Source organism: Panthera uncia, chromosome X (assembly GCF_023721935.1).
Source record: "Panthera uncia isolate 11264 chromosome X, Puncia_PCG_1.0, whole genome shotgun sequence".
Lineage (NCBI taxonomy): Eukaryota > Metazoa > Chordata > Mammalia > Carnivora > Felidae > Panthera > Panthera uncia.
Window position 1 is genome coordinate 1,710,335 of NC_064817.1, and position 17,997 is coordinate 1,728,331.

General features: G+C 47.8%; 1 protein-coding gene across 2 annotated transcripts in view; it reads right to left on the reverse strand.

Moving 5' to 3' along the window:
• Window positions 1–841: 841 nt before the first annotated feature.
• PRKX (protein kinase cAMP-dependent X-linked catalytic subunit) overlaps window positions 842–17,997 on the reverse strand; it is a 71,413-nt gene continuing 54,257 nt past the window's right edge. The window contains exons 5-9 of one of the 2 annotated variants that reach the window (XM_049643343.1): window positions 17,395–17,490; window positions 14,872–14,929; window positions 9,486–9,563; window positions 7,091–7,239; window positions 842–5,283 (exon numbers count right to left, since the gene is read on the reverse strand). In XM_049643343.1, coding sequence (XP_049499300.1) covers window positions 7,114–7,239; window positions 9,486–9,563; window positions 14,872–14,929; window positions 17,395–17,490 — 358 coding nt within the window. In that variant the 3' untranslated portion in view covers window positions 842–5,283; window positions 7,091–7,113. Of the gene's footprint in view, window positions 5,290–7,090; window positions 7,240–9,485; window positions 9,564–14,871; window positions 14,930–17,394; window positions 17,491–17,997 lie in introns of both variants that reach the window. The other variant, XM_049643344.1, reaches the window with a different exon arrangement.

The window sequence follows — 17,997 nt, forward strand, 5'->3', positions numbered from 1 at the left end:
TGTGGAACCAGAGCCTACGTTGGCCTGCCTGTCCCTGAAAGATTCCCTCTTCCAAGGGCTCTCCACGAGAGGGGTGCACGAGCTTGGTCACCCGGTAAACAGGCTTCTGTGTGACCCTCAGTTGGTCGCGACATTCTGCTCCCCGGCTACAAGTGACATCAGTGTTATCAACTATACACGAGTGGGCTTCAGTGATGAAGTCAGGATGTTTTTACCAAGCAGCAAGGGTCAAGCCATGTGAGTAGAGGGAACGTGCAATCAAATAACGTATTTGTTGATAACGATGACGGAGGCACATTTTTAACAAGCGGCAAAGGCAATGTGCACGGTCACTCTCAGGCACCAGGTAAGAATCTGGCAAAGCGTGGCCTGAACAACAGACCCGGCCCCTGAACAGTGCTTTGTTTTAATAAAACTTTATCGGAACACATATTGTCTAGGGAAGCTTTCGCGCTCTCTCACAGACACAGTGTGCCCTGTAATGCTGAAAACATTTAGCATCTGGTCCTTTGCAAAAAAAATGATACAATAATACTGTATCGTGTATTTGCAAGTTGCTAAGAAAACAGAATTTAAAAGTTGTCCTCACAAGAAAAATAAGTTTGTAAGTATGTGTGGTGATGGATGTTGGCCACCCGTACTGTGGTGATCATTTCTGCAATATATGTGGGCACCCAATCTTTATGTCGTATACCCGAAACTGAATAGTGTCCTCTGTCAATTATATCTCAATAAAAAAATTAAAAGTTGAATTGAAAAAGAGCCAGGGCTGGCCCCTGAACTAGACGAATATAGAAAAGCTTATTCTGTAAATGGAAAAAGCAGACCAGAAGCAGGCTCCTTAAAAGATACAAAGTTTTATTAAACAATCCTGGAATGAAGAGTATTATTACATAAATTAGGCAGCAGTAAAATTTTCCTAGGGTATATATACAAATCACAGTGATTTTCATTGTGCAAGATTTGAAAGGATTAGCGACAGGCTATTTTCTTTCTCCACGTGGGAAGCTGCGATGACCCTCCCCATCCCCACCCAGGAATCCCCGTGCTGGCTCGCCGGGGCGCACCGCACCCGCAAAGGCACTCCGTCTCGTGTCTGCGGCCACCCCACTGGACCGCCACGGGGACCCCGCGATGCGCGGGCGACCCAGCCAGGTGGCCCCGTGAAGCGCAGCGCAAGAGAGAAGGAAGCTACAGTCGTCACCCAGAGCTGAAAAGCCATCTCAGAGCGCAAGGCACGCTGAGCGTCAGAAGGCCACGGCTCCCATCCGCTAAAGCACCCACGGAACGACACTTTCTCTCCATTACTCTAAACACAGGTGCCGACCACGGAAAGTCCCATGGAAGTGCAACAGAACGGGTTACAACACAGTAATTTATAGGGAACTGTGACACAGGACTTGCCTTCTACTCTGAAGGTCTGTTCCCTGGGATGCGAAAAGCAGACTCCATAGGAACACGCAACGCTTGCTGACAACTCATGTCCTGCCCTCCACCGCCACTGAGACACGCACACACACAGACACGCAAACACACACACCCCAAACTGCCCACACGCGTCATTAACACCAGCGGTCGTGTGCTTGTCTTCTTGGTTTTGGTAGGTGGATGTCGCCCCCTGAAGGCGGCATCATGAGAAGGATCTTCTCACCTCCGTGAGAAAATGGGACACACGGCACACAGGACTGGCCCCACGCCGACGAAACCCACACTCGGTGGACGGACCTCCGGGAAAAGAACAACCCAAGCCTCCCATGCCGGGATCCCCGCCGTGGGAGCCATCAGGGGCTTCTGTGAACCTATTTGTTTCCGGATGTAAAATCAACTGGCTGGAAAAACAAAATCCAACCGAGTATTTCTCCCACACACTATGATAACCACGTAGGTGGGATGACAATTTTGAAGTCATCGTGGGACGGGACTCGGCGTGATGCGCTCCCGGGGCGGGGGCAGCCCTGGGGACCCACGGGGTGGGGCGCTGGGGTCTTTAGGTGAGGGCACGGATTCCTATTTTCACAGTTAAAGTGGTCCAAAATCCAGAGGCAACTCAGGTCATACAGGAAAGGGCCAATGCGTCCCACATGACGCGACTGGGGTACTGGGGATTCTGGGGGTGGGAACACCCACGGGAGCCTTTGAGTAGAGCGGAGAGAGTGAAACACAGCAGGGCAGCAGGTGCTTACTCACAGGTGGCTGGGCAGGGGTGGGGAGAGCGATGTGAGAGCCTCACGATGGTGTGAGTGGGGCACGCGGCTGACACGTTGAGTTGGGCTCTCTTTCGACGCGTCTTGACTCCAGCCTCAGAAACCACGATGTGCCCCTTGCCTCAACAGATTTGTGCACGACACAGAGGGTTCCCACCTGTGTTGTGCAAGAAGGGGCTGGATGTCGTCCAACAAAATGTAGGATATGCAGTTACGGCCAGTTGCGACTTTATCACCTTCTGAGTTTTGAAGATGTGTATCCAGGCGGGCTGGTGCCCATCCCCTTAGTAAAAAAACAAACAAACAAACAAACAAACAAAAAAAACAAAAAAAAAAACACAACGACACCCACCCCTACATACTTCTTTGCGAAACATTCATTTCCTGAGGATGCTTTTTTAACGGTGTTTGTATTTCAGAAAATATTGCCAAGTCATAAAATTGCATAGGACAAAAGGACTGTACAGTTTTGTTTCTGGTGTGAATTTTGCGAACATTTCCATGACGTTTTTTCACGGCTTTTTTTTTTTTTTTTTTTTTTTGCACACGGATATTTGATCAGATCCCTGAAGATTTGAGAGTGCCCCCCACCAAGTAAACTATTTTTCAGTTATATATAGTGACGGTCCCGGGGGTTTGGGACTCATTTTGATTAAGCCAGTGTTTGTATGACATCACCCTGCTTCATTTACAGCCCAGCCACGGGCAGTTAACACATGGCTTGTGCCACTTGGAATATTGAAATGGCAAGAGTGAGCTTAACACCATCTGGTATTCTTGGAATTCCTTTTAATTTTTAATTTGTGTTGCATGGCTGATGGCGGATGACGATGTTTTTAAAGAACCGTGTGATCCAAGCGTTGCAACGTGGGGTTGTTTTTGTGTGTGTGCATATCTGTCCAAAATTAAGGCAATGCGTTCCGTGCTATCTTGATGCAATTTTCATGCCAGATATTAAATCCGGGACGGTGAGCACGAAACCCAAAAATAGGCGTTTGGGTCCATGTATCTCCGCACAATGTTTCATCGTGTTCAAGAAAGGTGTTTCATTTATTTTTATTTTTCTTAAGCACAAAGCTCCAAAATAATAATAATAATAATAATTTATTTTTATACGTCAGAGAAGGCGAGATCCCTGCTCTCCCTTGTGGGTTTATATCGGAGCGTATAAAGTGACTTTGTTGATTCCGTTTTGGAACATTCAATGGTGAAATAGTTTAGAATCCGCTGGATGTGTGGCCCGTCCTGGACCCTCTCCTTTGTCCAAATAGGACGGGGATCGCTCAGCACAGACCGAAAGCACCACTCTGCTGGAACACCCTTTGAAAAGAATTGTCGAGTTCGTCATTATAAAGAGTTTATTTTGCTAAATCTTGTACTCACTCTGACCTTCTCATCGGAGGTCCACCTGAAGAGCAGGTCATTTACGGGAAAGGGGGATACGCTGGACGCCTTGAATTTCACGGTCTTTTAAAAGCTTTTTTATGTGCTGTTCACTCTACATTCAAGTACAAACAGCCCCGGCCTCCTGGGCGTGTGACTGGCATCTGGCCGGACCTGACAGACCACTGCATGGCCTCTGACACTTTGCTGCTTCAGAAAAATGCCTGACTTCCCCACAGGGCAGGTCGTTACACCCGTAGATGTAGCTGCAGAAGGGGTCGGAGGGGGCGCCTGGGTGGCTCAGTCAGCTAAGCGTCCCAATTCGGTTCAGGTCATGATCTCACAGTCTGTGAGTTCGAGCCCCACCTCGGGCTCTGTGCTGACATCTCAGAGCCTGGAGCCTCCTTCGATTCTGTCTCCCCCTCTCTGCCCCTACCCCGCTCACACTTGATCTCTCAAAAATAAATAAACATAAAAAAAAAAAATGAGAAGCGTGGTTCCATGCACAGAAAAGGCTTTTGCAAGCGCAGCACTGGAAAAGTGTCTCCGAAGGTGCAGACCCAGCAGGTGACTCAAGAACACCTGAGCTGCAGAAACCTTGAGAGGGTCCTCAGGCGACCCTCGCCCCACACCCACGTTCTCCAACATACCTCCCAGGGTATGCGCAGCTCCTCTCCTGGCTGCCCGAGGACACGGATGTTTCCAGGCGAGCATGGGAAGAAAGGAAGGGGACAGAGGGGTCTTGGACATCTGTGGAGGTGTCCTCCTGGCGTCGCCCTGGGCTCTGGAACCTACTAGTTAAGTGCACAGACATCCCTGCAGCAGAAGGTCCTGGTTGAGCCCTACGACCAGTCACACGGACAGAGGTGAGGAGCTCTGCGTTTCCAGAGCACTCACAGCCAGGGGGGAACGGGCAATCCCGTGAGGTCCGTACAGCAAAGTTCAGAATCAGGAAGCGGAAACACAGGGCAGAAGGTCATGGATCACGGACAGCACGGACCCCGAGGACGTCTTTGCGCATCCCGTGTCCTGGGAAGAACCACATCTAGCAACACGCTCATTGTGGACCACTCCACATCTGCCTTTTCACCGTGTTGCTAGATGTGTCTCTGCCCTTCTGTTTCAAGAGCTAACGTCACCAGGTATGACGCACTAAAGACAACAGACGCGGACCCACCACACGAAATTTTCTTCACCACCTACGAAATGCACAGAAGACGACACAAAATGCACACACCGTATCCGTTTTAGGTTTTGTCCCCAAGGAAACAGATTCTTGAAAGAGCGACTCGAAAAATAAAAATCACAGGCTGTGCCAAGTACGAACATGGACATCAACGCACGATTTGCACGCCACTCATACAGTCTTTTTACACACGCACACACACACCATTTGTGGTGACGGCGGAACACGTTGAGTTCAAACTTATAAAGTGAAGTCTGGGAGGAAAACCGAGATATCACAGTAGGTTCATCGCACTAAGAGAGAAGACAAAATCTACAACCAAACAATTTTCCAAAAGTTCCTACTGTGCAGAAGATTTCCAGTTGTTTAAATAAGGCCAGGTCCGTGACTTTCTACGGGTCTCCAGGCTCTTTATATACATCCAGATATATAGAAATACGGAAACGTCCTTATCCCGCGTAGACGACCCCTCTTCTGAGCAATCAGTGTCCCCGGCAGGTTCAAATGGTCCTGTTTCTCCCAGGAGACAAGATAAAGGATTTGGTTAGTTTGCAAAATAACGGGGTCAATTTTGTAATAACAGCAATAACTCAAAAGGAACTCAACGATACGCACACACAGGAGGAAACTTTTTCAATGAAATTCTTATTCCAAACATCCACAAGCAGGGATCGTAAGGGGTGTGAGATGCTTAATAAAACAAAACACAACAAAACTAAGCAGTCTTTTTACAAAAAAATTTTTTACTGTTTATTTATTTTTGAGAGAGAGAGAGAGAGTGTGAGAGAAGGAGGGACAGAGAGAGAGAGAGACACAGAATCCGAAGCAGGCTCCAGGCTCCGAGCTGTCAGCATAGAGCCCGACGCGGGGCTTGAACCCACAAGCGGTGAGATCATGACCTGAGCTAAAGTCAGACGCTGAACCGACTGAGCCCCCCGGGCACCCCCAAACTAAGCATTCTTTTAAAGGTGGGTCTCAAATGTGATAGGATGGTGTCATGAATATAGATCGCATGGATTTCACAAGCAAATCTCGATCCTGTCTCGATGGGCTTCACCATAGAACCTTCCAGTTAGACAGAACACATTTTATTCTGAGGTCAAATAAAAGCTCAAGTGTGAGCTATCTCCCTTCCAGCTGTCCTAACATCGTCTTCCTTGGGCTAAAACACATGGAGAAGGCACTCGCAAAGATGAACAGTTAAGACATACAGTTATCAGTCAGCTCTGGAGGGCAGTATTCACCCTGAGCCTGCCTCTCATCCGTGGCAGACCATTTCGTTTCCCGAAGAAATACCTTCCTGCACGGAGACTCACCCCTGATGACTGAGCACGGAAAATGCCGGATCTCTGTTCCGCCCCGTGTGCAAAATGACGGAGACAGATTAAAACGTTGGGGCACCCGAATGGCTCAGTCAGTCAAGTGTCCGACTGTTGATTTCGGCTCAGGTCACGATCTCAGGGATCAAGCCCCACGTCGGGCTCTACACTGGCAGCTCGCACCCTACCTGGGATTCTCCTGCTCTCTGCCTCTCTGCCTCTGCTTATGTTCTCTCTCTCTCTCTGTCTCTCTCTCTGTCTCAGAATAAATAAACTTTAAAAAAAAATACGAAAATCAAAGTCACCACATAGGCATATCACTGGCAATATGTCGCCTCTCTTCCTTCACATCATTTTTCTTGCCTTGACATGAGAAGCAAAGCCATAAACTCAGACATTCCACAGACACAGAATCAGAGACCTTCGCAGGTTCCAAGACATGACAGACTCAAAACCCATCCTTCTAAATGTCACACTGAGCTTAGCCAATTTCATACGAGGGGTAAGCTGGTATGATCACTTTTTGTTGAAAAGGGACCTAAAAAAAAAATACCTTTTTGGAAATACGTGATAAGTGTTACGGGGAAGGTGGTGTGGAGCTCAGGGCTTCCAGAAAAGTCGAGAACGCAGGGAGTTTTACGAAAGGAGGCATGCGTCTCTATATTCGGGCACACACACACCTTGCAGGGCTCTTACTCAGACGTACGGATTGTGTCCCTCAGGTCTGTCTGGGGAGGAGGGTGTGGGACGCAATACTGTCTCTGGGCCACCTTGAGTGACACCTTGAGTAACCTTGAGTAACATGCCCCGGGGGGCCGGGGGTGGGGGAGTGCTTCTTAAACAAGCTGATGCTTGGAAGGACCAGGTCAAGTTCTGCTCTGCTCCCCCGCTCGTGTCCCACTGGATGAGGGAAGCCCCCGTCTTGGTCGACGCAACATCCCCTTGATGAGAGGACGTGTCAACCTCACTGGAGTGCAATTATGGAGAAGAAGATATACCTTCCACGTGTGGATTCGCGTCCTCAGAAATTCTTGAAGACTTCCAAATCCTTCGGCGAGACGGGAGGGGCCGCGTTCCAGTCATTGTCGGGATAGGCTTCGAAGTTGGAGGTATCGCCCTCGCCACACAGCTTGGGCACGATGGGTGGCTGTGGGGCCCGGGCAAGACACAAAGGCACGGTTAGGAAGGAACACCGCGCACCGGGAAGGGACGTGCGTCGCAGCGTCTACGGCTTTACGTAAAAATGGAGAGGAATTGAAAAACAAGAATAAAAAGCACAGAGAACCCAAGCCGTCTTTCCTTTGCTTACGAACATGGGAAGTTTCGAATCTGAAACCGTGCCAGTTTGAGGCACGAAGAGAGGAAACACGCTACCCAGCAGTTGCTTCTTGAAGTCTAGAGGGAGAACCACCCAGATCGCTTGTTAAATGCAGATTCCCAGGCCAGCCGCGGTCTCAGGGATTCTGAGGTAGCTGGTCCAGTGGCCAGAGTTTGGGAAAATCCCAGAAAGATGTCAAGCCTCAGTCCTGCGTTGGTAAAATGAGGCGATCGGCATTGGATAAGAGGTCGGCCAAGGTTTCCCGTAGAGGGCCACTGAGTAAATATTTTTGGTTTTGCCCGCTGTAGAATTTCTGTTGTGACTGCTCAGCTCTGGCACTCCAGGGTCAGGCAGCCTCAGACAAAATGTGAATGAAGGGATGTGGCCGTACACTAATAAAACTTGATTTATAAAAATAAGCAAGAGGCAAGGGTGCCTGGGTGGCTCAGTAGGTTAAGTGTCTGACTCTTGATTTCAGCTTGAAGTCATGATCTCATGGTTCATGGGTTCAAGCCCCATGCAGGGCTCTGAGCTGACAGGGTGGAGCCTGCTTGGGATTTTCTGTCTCTTTCCCTCTGCCCCTCCCCCATGTGCGCATACGTGAGCTCTCTTTTTGTCTCTGTCTCTCTATCAAAATACATAAATAATCATGAGAATTTAAAAAAATAAGCAAGGGGCTTAGGAGGAAATAGAGTAAGAGACTAACACTCAGCCATGGCAATGCATACCTTCTAATATCTATTTGGTTTGGGGTTTTTTTTTCATTTTTTTTTTTTTTTTAGTGTTTATTTTTGAGACAGAGACAACATGAGTGGAGGAGGGGCAGAAAGAGAAGGAGACACAGAATCGGAAGCAGGTTCCAGGCTCCGAGCTGTCAGCACAGAGCCTGACGTGGGGCTCGAAATCGCGAACCACGAGATCATGACCTGAGCAAAGTTGGAACGCCTAACTGACTGAGCCACCCAGGCGCCCCTCTATTTGGTTTTTGAACAACGAAAATATGTTACTTATTGAATTGGAAAAAATAAGTCAGTTAAGACAATAAAGTACTTAAAAGTTAAATGCAGCTCATTGAGACATTGGTGGTCTGGGCTGAATGTTAGCTTTTGGGTTGGGGGGCCAAGCATTAGCATTTTTTAGGTCTCTCCATCGAGTCCAAGAAGTATGAGGTTGAGAATGTCACTGTTAAGGAGTCGTGTCAAAAGTACATTCAGTTTAGGGAGGCTCCTGGGTGGTTCAGTGGATAAAGCGTCCGACTCTTGGTTTCGGCTCAGGTCATGATCTCGCAGTTTGTGGGTTCGAACCCCACATCAGGCTCCATGCTGACAGCATAGAGCCTCCTTGGGACTCTCTCTCTCCCTTGCTCTCTGCCCCTTCCCCAGTCACTCTCTCTGTCTCTCCCTCAAAAATAAATAAATAAACTTAAAAAATGTTTTTCAAAACTACATTCAGTTTAGGGGCGCTTGAGTGGTTCAGTCAGTTAAGCATCTGACTTCGGTTCATGAGTTTATGGGCTGCACAGTTCATGAGTTCAAGGCATTGAAGTCACAGTTCATGATCTCACAGTTCATGAGTTCAAGGGCTGCATCAGGTTTTCTGCTGTCGGCTCAGAGCCTCCTTCAGGTTGTCTGCCCCCCTCCCTCTCTGCCCTTCCCTGTCTTGCTCTCTCCCTCTCTCTCGGAAATAAACAAACATTAAAAACGTAAGTAATTACTTAACTTTATTTATTATTAAATTATTATTAATTTTCATTTTATTTAATTATTTATAATTATATATATTTTTATATATGCATATAAATATATATATTCAGTTCAAAGAATGATCTAGAGAATATTCCTCATCTATCTACTGCCAGGGGTCTCAACCCGTTACCTCCAGGTGTCTCTTTATCGCTAAGACTCAACACCGAACTGGGGTGTTGTTGGATTAACGATTTGAGATGCTCTGCTCTGTTACACAAATTAAACAAGGTGTCAGCCACAAACAAACGAGTCACAGGGTCACTCTGTGCCCCTTGTTGACGACAAGTAAAAGACGCCAAGCTGAGACCCACCCGCTTACGTATGTTGTACCTTCAGTTTCCTTTGTGGGACCGCCTCCCAATCCACAGTTCGGAACCACCGGTGTCTTTTCACGTCCTCCGCTCCGTTCTTCAGAAGAAACAGGCACCATCAGCAGACAGAATTTTGACAGGACAGGAAAGAAAATATTCCAGAGAAGGTCTACTGTACTTAGGTTAGCGCGTGCGGGCACACACAAAGTTTGCTGTTTTGAGTAACTGTCCCTGGACCATACGCTATGAGGGGGACACCCGTCAATGAAGCCCTTTGTGTTTTGTTCACTTTCCTTCATAGCAGAAACCTCTGGACCACACATGAACGTGTGATGCCAGCTCAGGCTCCCGAAATAAAGAGAGAGACACAGAGTCATTTCTGAATCTGTCAACTGTGTTCATCTTGATGATTTTCTTTGGTATTTAGTATCCTCATCATACAAACATAGGAACCAAGGTTCACTGAAGGATGTAATTGGCTCGGTATTGGGAAGCTATTAAGTCACATGACTAGGACTCAAACCCACGATGTCCAACTTCAGAGATCTTGAACAGCCACCCACTCAGCAGTACCTTCCAATTAGAGTCTTAGTGTGTTTGTGGACTAGAAATGGTGTGCTAACGCCTGTGTGTTTCTCAAGTGTGATCCGATGGCCACGTTGCAGACACCGACGGCAGCATGGCCTCTGAAAACCCCTCCCAAGTGTCTGGCCTTCGACCCTCCCTTTATTCTCCCTTTTTATGGTCCTCGGAGCAACTTTTTTAATCGATTAAATGTTGGAAACTGCGGAGAGAGAAATACACGAATTCTGTGACATGGGAAGAAGCCAGTGGATCTGAATGTAACATTTCGTTTGTGAAATGTTTTACAGTGCAGAGCTCATATTTTTAACCTTTTCAATTTTTCATCCTCAAACAGCAAAGCTCTCAATTACTGTATCTACAAAAGGAAAGACATGGTGATGTGAATTGTTTCCACTTTTTTCCTAATCGTATTATTTTGACAACCATTCCTCTTTCCCTATTGGGAAAAAAATACTCTCCCTTCCCTTCCAAGTCAAACAGCAAATACCTGTTGAGTGTTACTGTCAGTGATATGGAGAGAAGGCAAGTAAGATTGGAAGTTTACTCTCAAGTAAGTGAAACTCTATTATGGGTGGAAACGGATTATACTATATAGATAGAGATAGGTAAAGAGGTAGGTAGTTAGATAGGATGGATAGATAGATAGATAGATATGATGATGGATAGATAGGTGGTAATAGATATGATGGATGCATACACAGATAATGGATAAATAGATGATGGATGGATGGATGGATGGATGGATAGATGGATGATACATCAATAGATTATTGATTGATAGATGATGGATGGATGGATGCATGGATGGATGGATGGATGGACAGATGGAAGGATAGATGATGGATAGATAAATAGATGATTGATTGATAGACGATGGATGGATGGATGGATGGACAGATAATTGATAGATAGATAGATATACAGGGTGGATAGATGGATAGGTGGATGACAGACAAATAGGCAGACAGGGAGACAGGTAGAACACAAGGAAGAAAGAGTGCACATAAAGGGCATTAACAGGAGAAAACCAGCAAGGTGGGCAGTGAACACAGAGAAGGGTGTGTGGAGGGGTGATTAGCCCACCACGGCTGGCGCGAGGCCGCACCATGAAGATCAGTGCACCCTAAGCTGAGCTGGGGAGGAACCAGGAGGCCGGTGAACGCCAAGCTAAGGCCCTTGGGCTCTACACTCGGAACACACGTCCTTTTCCATAGACAAATGAGTGCGTGGATGGAGAAAGCCTACAATGGGCACACGTGCAGCGGGAAGCTACAACCACCACCCCGGAAGGCAGGGACACACCCTGACAAGGACAACGACACCGCGCAGAATGGAGAGACGGGCAGCCTGGCGAAAGCACACGCGTCCATCTACAAGCAACCTGCGCTAGACCGCTTGCTACTCGGGAACATATTTTCATTTTGATGAGGCAGTCTCTGTAGCCTCTTCCAGCCAGTGTCCACGTGGCGAAACCCCACCCAGACCGTAAGTCCTAGCTTGGATGTCTGTGTGTGCTTTTTCCAGATTCCCTAGGTCGGAACATCCCAGGAGGCCTGGCGTGGTCACTGAGCTCCTCCCGTCACGTTCTACCGATGGGGCATCTGCGTCGTCCTTGAAGTCGTGGCCAAGGACCCTGCTCCTGGCTGCGTGTTTGTGGCATTACCGTGGCAGTTGTCCACTCGTAAGAAGAGGCTGCTGCGAGGACACGTCCAGACCACACTCCTGGACGGAGGGGCTCAGATGAAAGCCCGGAGCACCCATGGCCTAGCTCTGTGCCTCCTTCTCTGCAAACCCAAACTGCTCCAGGCGGGCCGGCTCACCTCCCCAGGGGCCAAGGTACCTAGAGAAGCGCAGCAGGCCAGCCTCCTCTACCTCTATTTGGATACGGCGCACCAGGGACACGAGTGACAAACGCATCGTACATTTTAACCGTCACCAGAGCTGTGTTTGATTGGAAGTCAACACACAGAAGCAGGTCCCGAAGACTTTCTGGGACACACAACACGCCGCCCCTACGTTTTTAGCGAGATGTCCACGTGAAAGAATTATCTTTGCTCCTTACAGGAAACAAACACAAATATCATGTCCTTATGAGGCACGCCTGAAACCAACACAATGTTATGTCAATTACACCTCACATGGGAGGAGCCTCCTTGAAAACACAAACACAGGCAATATTCCGCCCTCCCCCCCCGCCTCCAAAATGCATGTGACAGACCAAAGTGATGACATGAAATTATAGGAACTGAAAGGAACAGAGAAAATCCAATTTGTCTCTGTGGGTTTGGGGGTCTTTAGTTGGGTGGGGGAAATCTTCCCCAAATCCCATAATCCTGGGCTAATCCTGACAGGAACACGTGACAAATCCCAATAGAGCTGAATTCTACAAAATAACTGGTAAGTCTTCAAACTCTCAAGATCCTCAGAAACACAGAAAGCCTGAGAAGGTGCCACGGTCAAGAAAAACCAAAGGAGGGGTGCCCGGGTGGCTCAGTCGGTTGGGCAACTGACTTCAGCTCCCATCACGATCTCACGGTTCATGGGTTCGAGCCCCGCGTTGGGCCCTGGGCTGACAGTTCGGAGCCTGGAGCCCGTTTCGGATTCTGTGTCTCCCTCTCTCTCTGCCCCTCCCCCACCAACGCTCTGTTTCTCTCTCTCAAAAATAAATAAACATTAAAAAAAAAAAACAGAAAAAAACCAAAGGAGACACGATGACGAAATGCAGTATGGGGCACCGATGTGATTCCTGAACACAAAGAAGACATTGGGGGAAACTGAACAACATCGAACAGAGTTGGACTTTAGCCAGTCATGTCAGACATGGCGCGCTGGAGTAGGATGTTCGGAATGAGGGAAACTGGGTGTGAGTATTCGGGAGCTCTCTGTACTATCTTTTTAGTTTTTCTCCACATCCAAAACTCTTCTGAAACAGCAACATTTATTTTTAAAACATCAGGTTGAGGAACAGTAGGGAGAGCTTCTGATCCTGGAGGGTTCCCCTCACTACTACTCCGTGGCTGTGGCATCCGACTACCACGTGCAGTGGCCGGGTTCGTGGTTGTTCAAGTTAGAGTCCTAGGCGCTAGCCTCTTATGGATAACACCCCTCACAAGCCCATCACACCATTTCTAATCGGGCAACGTAAAGGAATCACATGGCAAGCAATTCTAGCAAGGCATGGTCTTGGAGCTTAGCTGTGAATCCATCAGGCAATTTTCATACGACTTGTCATAAAACGGCAGGAAGATCGAACGGAGAACTAATCTGTTTCGTGGCTGTGTTCCCTGCACCAGTAATATCCCATAAATTAACATTGAAGACCCTCCTTGGAGACGGGGACATAGGAGCAAGTGTCCGTGAATGATGTGAAGGACAAATGAGACCACTGTTATGGGTTGAATTGTGCCCTACACAAAAGAGATACATCGAAGTCCTAGCCCTGGTACCTGTCAGTGTAATTGTGTGGAAATAGGGTCTTTGCAGATGTAAACAAGTTAAGACGAGGTCATCAGGGTGGCCCTAAATCCAGTGACAGGTGTCCTTATAAGAGACAGAAGAGGAGAGACACGGACACAGAGGAAAAGCCAAGTGAAGGCAGAGGCAGAGATGGGAGGGGCGTGGCCAGAAGCCCAGGGACGCCTGGAGCCCCAGAAGCTGGATGAGGCAGGAAGGACCCTTCCTTGGAGCCTCAGGAGGGCGCCCAGCCCTGCTCTGCCCGGATCTGAGTGGTCCTGCCCCGCCTGGATCTCAAACTTCTGGTCCTTTGTTGCAGCAGGCACAGTGACACAAATACACCCACATACACAGAGCGTCCCGAGAGCTCGCTGGAGACCGAGCCTCACACACGGGTCTGTGTCCTCCAAGATTAGAGCAGACAAGGCCAATGCACTGGCCCAAGTTTAAGCTCCTCCGTGGACGTCCAGAACTAGAAATAGCTAAGAAGATGTTCACGGACTCTCTTAGGCTCGGAGATCCCATAACACAACCACAACACGCATAGAAGATACCATACCCTTTATGCAACAATCCCTTAAATATATTGCCCTCCACATGAAAAGCGTGTGGAAATCATACACGATGTCCACCTCAAATGATTAATTCGCACGCAAATGTGCAAACCCATGTTTATCTCGCCATTCACAACAGCCCAAAGGTGCAAACAACCCAAATGTCCATCAACAGGCGAATAGGGAAACACAACGGGGTCCATCCATGACCAGGGTATGACTCAGTCATAAAATGGAATAAAGCACCTGCTACCCCACGGATGGGCCCTGAGAACATGATGCTCAGGGAGAGAAGCCAGACACAAAAGGTCACTGATGGTGTGATTCATTTACAGGAAAGCCCAGAATGGGGGAATCTACAGAGACAAAAGTAGATTAGTGGTTACTCAGGGCAGGAGGGACAGAAGGACAGCATAACGACAGCAGAAGGGTATGAGATGAAGGAAATTTCTTTAACATTGACTGTGGTGACAGCTGCATAATGCTGTAGAAGTATTAAAAGCTACTGGACTGTCCACTTTCAATCGGTTGGTCATACAGTATGTGACTTGTAGGTCACTAACGCTATTTGAAAAGCAGAAACAAACCAGCAAAATACCGAGAGCTGCGAGATCACGGTTGAGTCATTTCCTCGTTGGGAGAGAAATGGGATGGGGTGTAGACCCAGCCGGACGGGGCACACCCAGACACCCAGATTTGAAATCTGTCCAATCATCAAACACCAATACCGTGCCTTTGTTTCCATACATAGGGACGTGTGGTGAGAAGTGACAGGGGCAAAGAGTGGTGATACGTACGGAAACAAACACTGACCTTCATGTTTCCGAGCCGTCTCGTTCTGTCAACGACCAGCAGTTTCTTAATGAGGTCCCTATTGGGGGGAAAGAGACAGAAAGTATACACATCTTGATATGGAACCGGGCAAGCACAGGATGGCCACAGCCACATGGTCGGCATTTGGAGAGAGGATCAACTTTCCTTTGGCCTCAACCTTTTCTAGCCCTTGTTTCTTAACCGATTATCAGTTTCTAAGTAACGTATGCAAAGCTGGGTGGGCTACACAGAGATCACAGGGCTGAGGAAACGTGGATGAAATCATTGTGCAGGCTGCTGGTGAGAATGCAAACTGGTGCGGCCGCTCTGGAAAGCAGAATGGAGGTTCCTCAAAAAACTAAAAATAGAACGACCCTACGACCCAGCAATTGCACTACTAGGCATTTATCCAAGGGATACAGGCGTGCCGTTTTGAAGGGACACATGCCCCCAGTGTTTATAGCAGCACTATCGACAATAGCCAGAGTATGGAAAGAGCCCAAATGTCCATCGATGGATGAATGGATAAAGAAGATGTGGGGGGCGCCTGGGTGGCTCAGTCTGTTGAGCGTCCGACTTCGGCTCAGGTCGTGATCTCACCGCTCGTGAGTTCGAGCCCCATGTCGGGCTCTGTGCTGACAGCTCGGACCCTGAAGCCTGCTTCGGATTCGGTACCTCCCTTTCTCTCTGCCCCAACCCACTCGCATTCTGTCTCTGTCTCTCTCAAAAATAAATAAACATTAAAAAAATTAAAAAAAAAAGATGTGGTGTATACACACACACACACACACACACACACTCTGGAGTATTACTCGGCAATCAAAAAGAATGAAATCTTGCCATTTGCCACCACGTGGATGGAACTGGAGGGAATTATGCTAAGCAAAATTAGTCAGAGAAAGACAAGTATCATAAGATTTCACTTACATGTGGAATTTGAGAAACTCAACAGATGAACATGGGGAAGGGAAGGAAAATTAAGATAAAAAGAGAGAGGGAGGCAAACCATAAGAGACTCTTAAATACAGAGAACAAACTGAGGGCTGCTGGAGGGGAGGTAGGTGGGGGATGGGCTAAATGGATGATGGGCCTTAAGGAGGACACTTACTGGGGCGAGCACTGAGTGTCGTTAAGTGATGAATCACTAAATTCTATTCCTGAAATCACTATTACGCTATGTTAACTAGCTTGGATTTAAATTATGAAAAAAAATAAAGAAAACATTAAAAACATTAAAAAAATCGTGTAGAAAATGAGCCTTTTAATATAACATGCAAAAAAATAGATATCGAAACCCCCCAGGCCAATCGAAAGACCCACAGCCCAGATTCAAAAACTCCATGATGCAGCTTTCAGTGACTAAGCTTTCCTGATGTGCCTTATGTCCCGGGCTCAGGAGCACATAGCCAGACTCACACCGCGCCCAGGGCTCCATGACCAGCTGGGAAGGCTGAGATCCCAAGACCCGTGGTGATCTATGTAATGGTCCAGGGTCCCAGGGTCCCTGGTTGGACCATGGGACGGAAATTCTATACAATATTTTTCATTTCTTTCGAGAGAAAAGAAACCTTTTTGCGTGCTGTATCTGTCTTGGCATCTCAGTGTCTTAGTATTCACGGCACAGGGTGTCCCCCTTCTGGATGGTTATTTTTAAATGGAACCTCCTCTTCTTGCTAGTCTTTTAAAGCCTGCCTGGAGGGGCGCCTGGGAGGCTCAGTTGATTGAGCGTCCGACTTCGGCTCAGGTCACGATCTCACGGTTCATGGGTTCGAGCCCCATGTCGGGCTCTGTGCTGACAGCTCGGAGCCTGGAACCTCCTTCGGATTCCGTGTCTCTCCCTCTCTCTGCCCCTCCCCTGCTCACGCTCTGTCTGTCTCTGTCTCTCAAAAATAAATAAACGTGAAAAATAAATTTAAAAAGAAATCATTCTTGTGTTTTTAAAAACTTAGTTTTCCGCACCCCCCTGCCACAGATTTCATGAAATGCATTCCCAAAGTTACTAACACTGAACCCACAGAAAAGTTCCTGCAGCAGATGTTCATCAGTCTAAATTTCAGCGTGAAAGAAAGAATTTAGGAAGGAAAATAATTGAAGCAGGAGAAAAAAAGAAACGTTGCTAAAGCCAGGCATGTTTCTGCCAACCGTAAAACTAGCTAAAGGAGGAGGCTGGGGGGGGGGGGGCGGACAGGGGGGGGGGACCCTTCTCGTCAAATACCCGAAGGGCTCTCTTAGTAAATGCAATTAACAAATGCCTTCACTGGCTACTTGTAAATGTCATTTCTTTCAAAAGGCATAAAATCCGGCCAAGAGTCGTGAAAAGGGGAAGCATCATTATACGAAAATAATGACAACGTTTTCCCTTCCAGGGGAAAAAAGAACGACCCAAAGAGTTCTGTCACGACACATTCACAATGCAAGATGCTATCCTGCTGGGCAGATGCCGTGTCTGGGAAATCTGATGTCCTTTCTAAATCAACACGCCCCCACCACCCCCACCATGAGGAGGGAAAACGGTTTACTTACTTTACACTGAAATCCAAATGTCTGGGGAAATCTATTTTGCCCGCGAGAATTTTTTGATAAATGCCAAATGGGTTGTCATCAAAAAACGGAGGAAACCTGTAAGAAAAATAAACATCTATTTTTAGCAGAGAGCAAGCACGGAAAAAATCCTGCTTCCTAACGATTTCCACTCAACACACATGCAGGGCACAATTTGTTGCACATGGACTCCTTCCTTGCACCCTGGGGACGCCGGAATCTTGGGACACACGGAGCACGGCTGGTTCCAGGAGGAAAAGAATGCAGCAGAGGAATGGCCAGCGTAGACAAGGCAATGACCATTAGAGCACGTGATCGACTGTGGGGGTCGGTCTCTGGCATTAAAAATGTCACCCCATCACAGGGTGCCTGGGTGGCTCAGTTGGTTGAGCGTCTGTCTGACTGCGGCTCAGGTCACGAGCTCATGGTTCGTGGGTTCGAGCCCCACGTCAGGCTCTGTGCTGAAAGCTCGGAGCCTGGAGCCTGGTTCGGATTCTGTGTCTCCCTCTCTCTCTGCCCCTCCCCTGCTCACACTCTATCTCTCTGTCAAAAATAAACATAAAAAACCTTCTTTAATTTATAAAA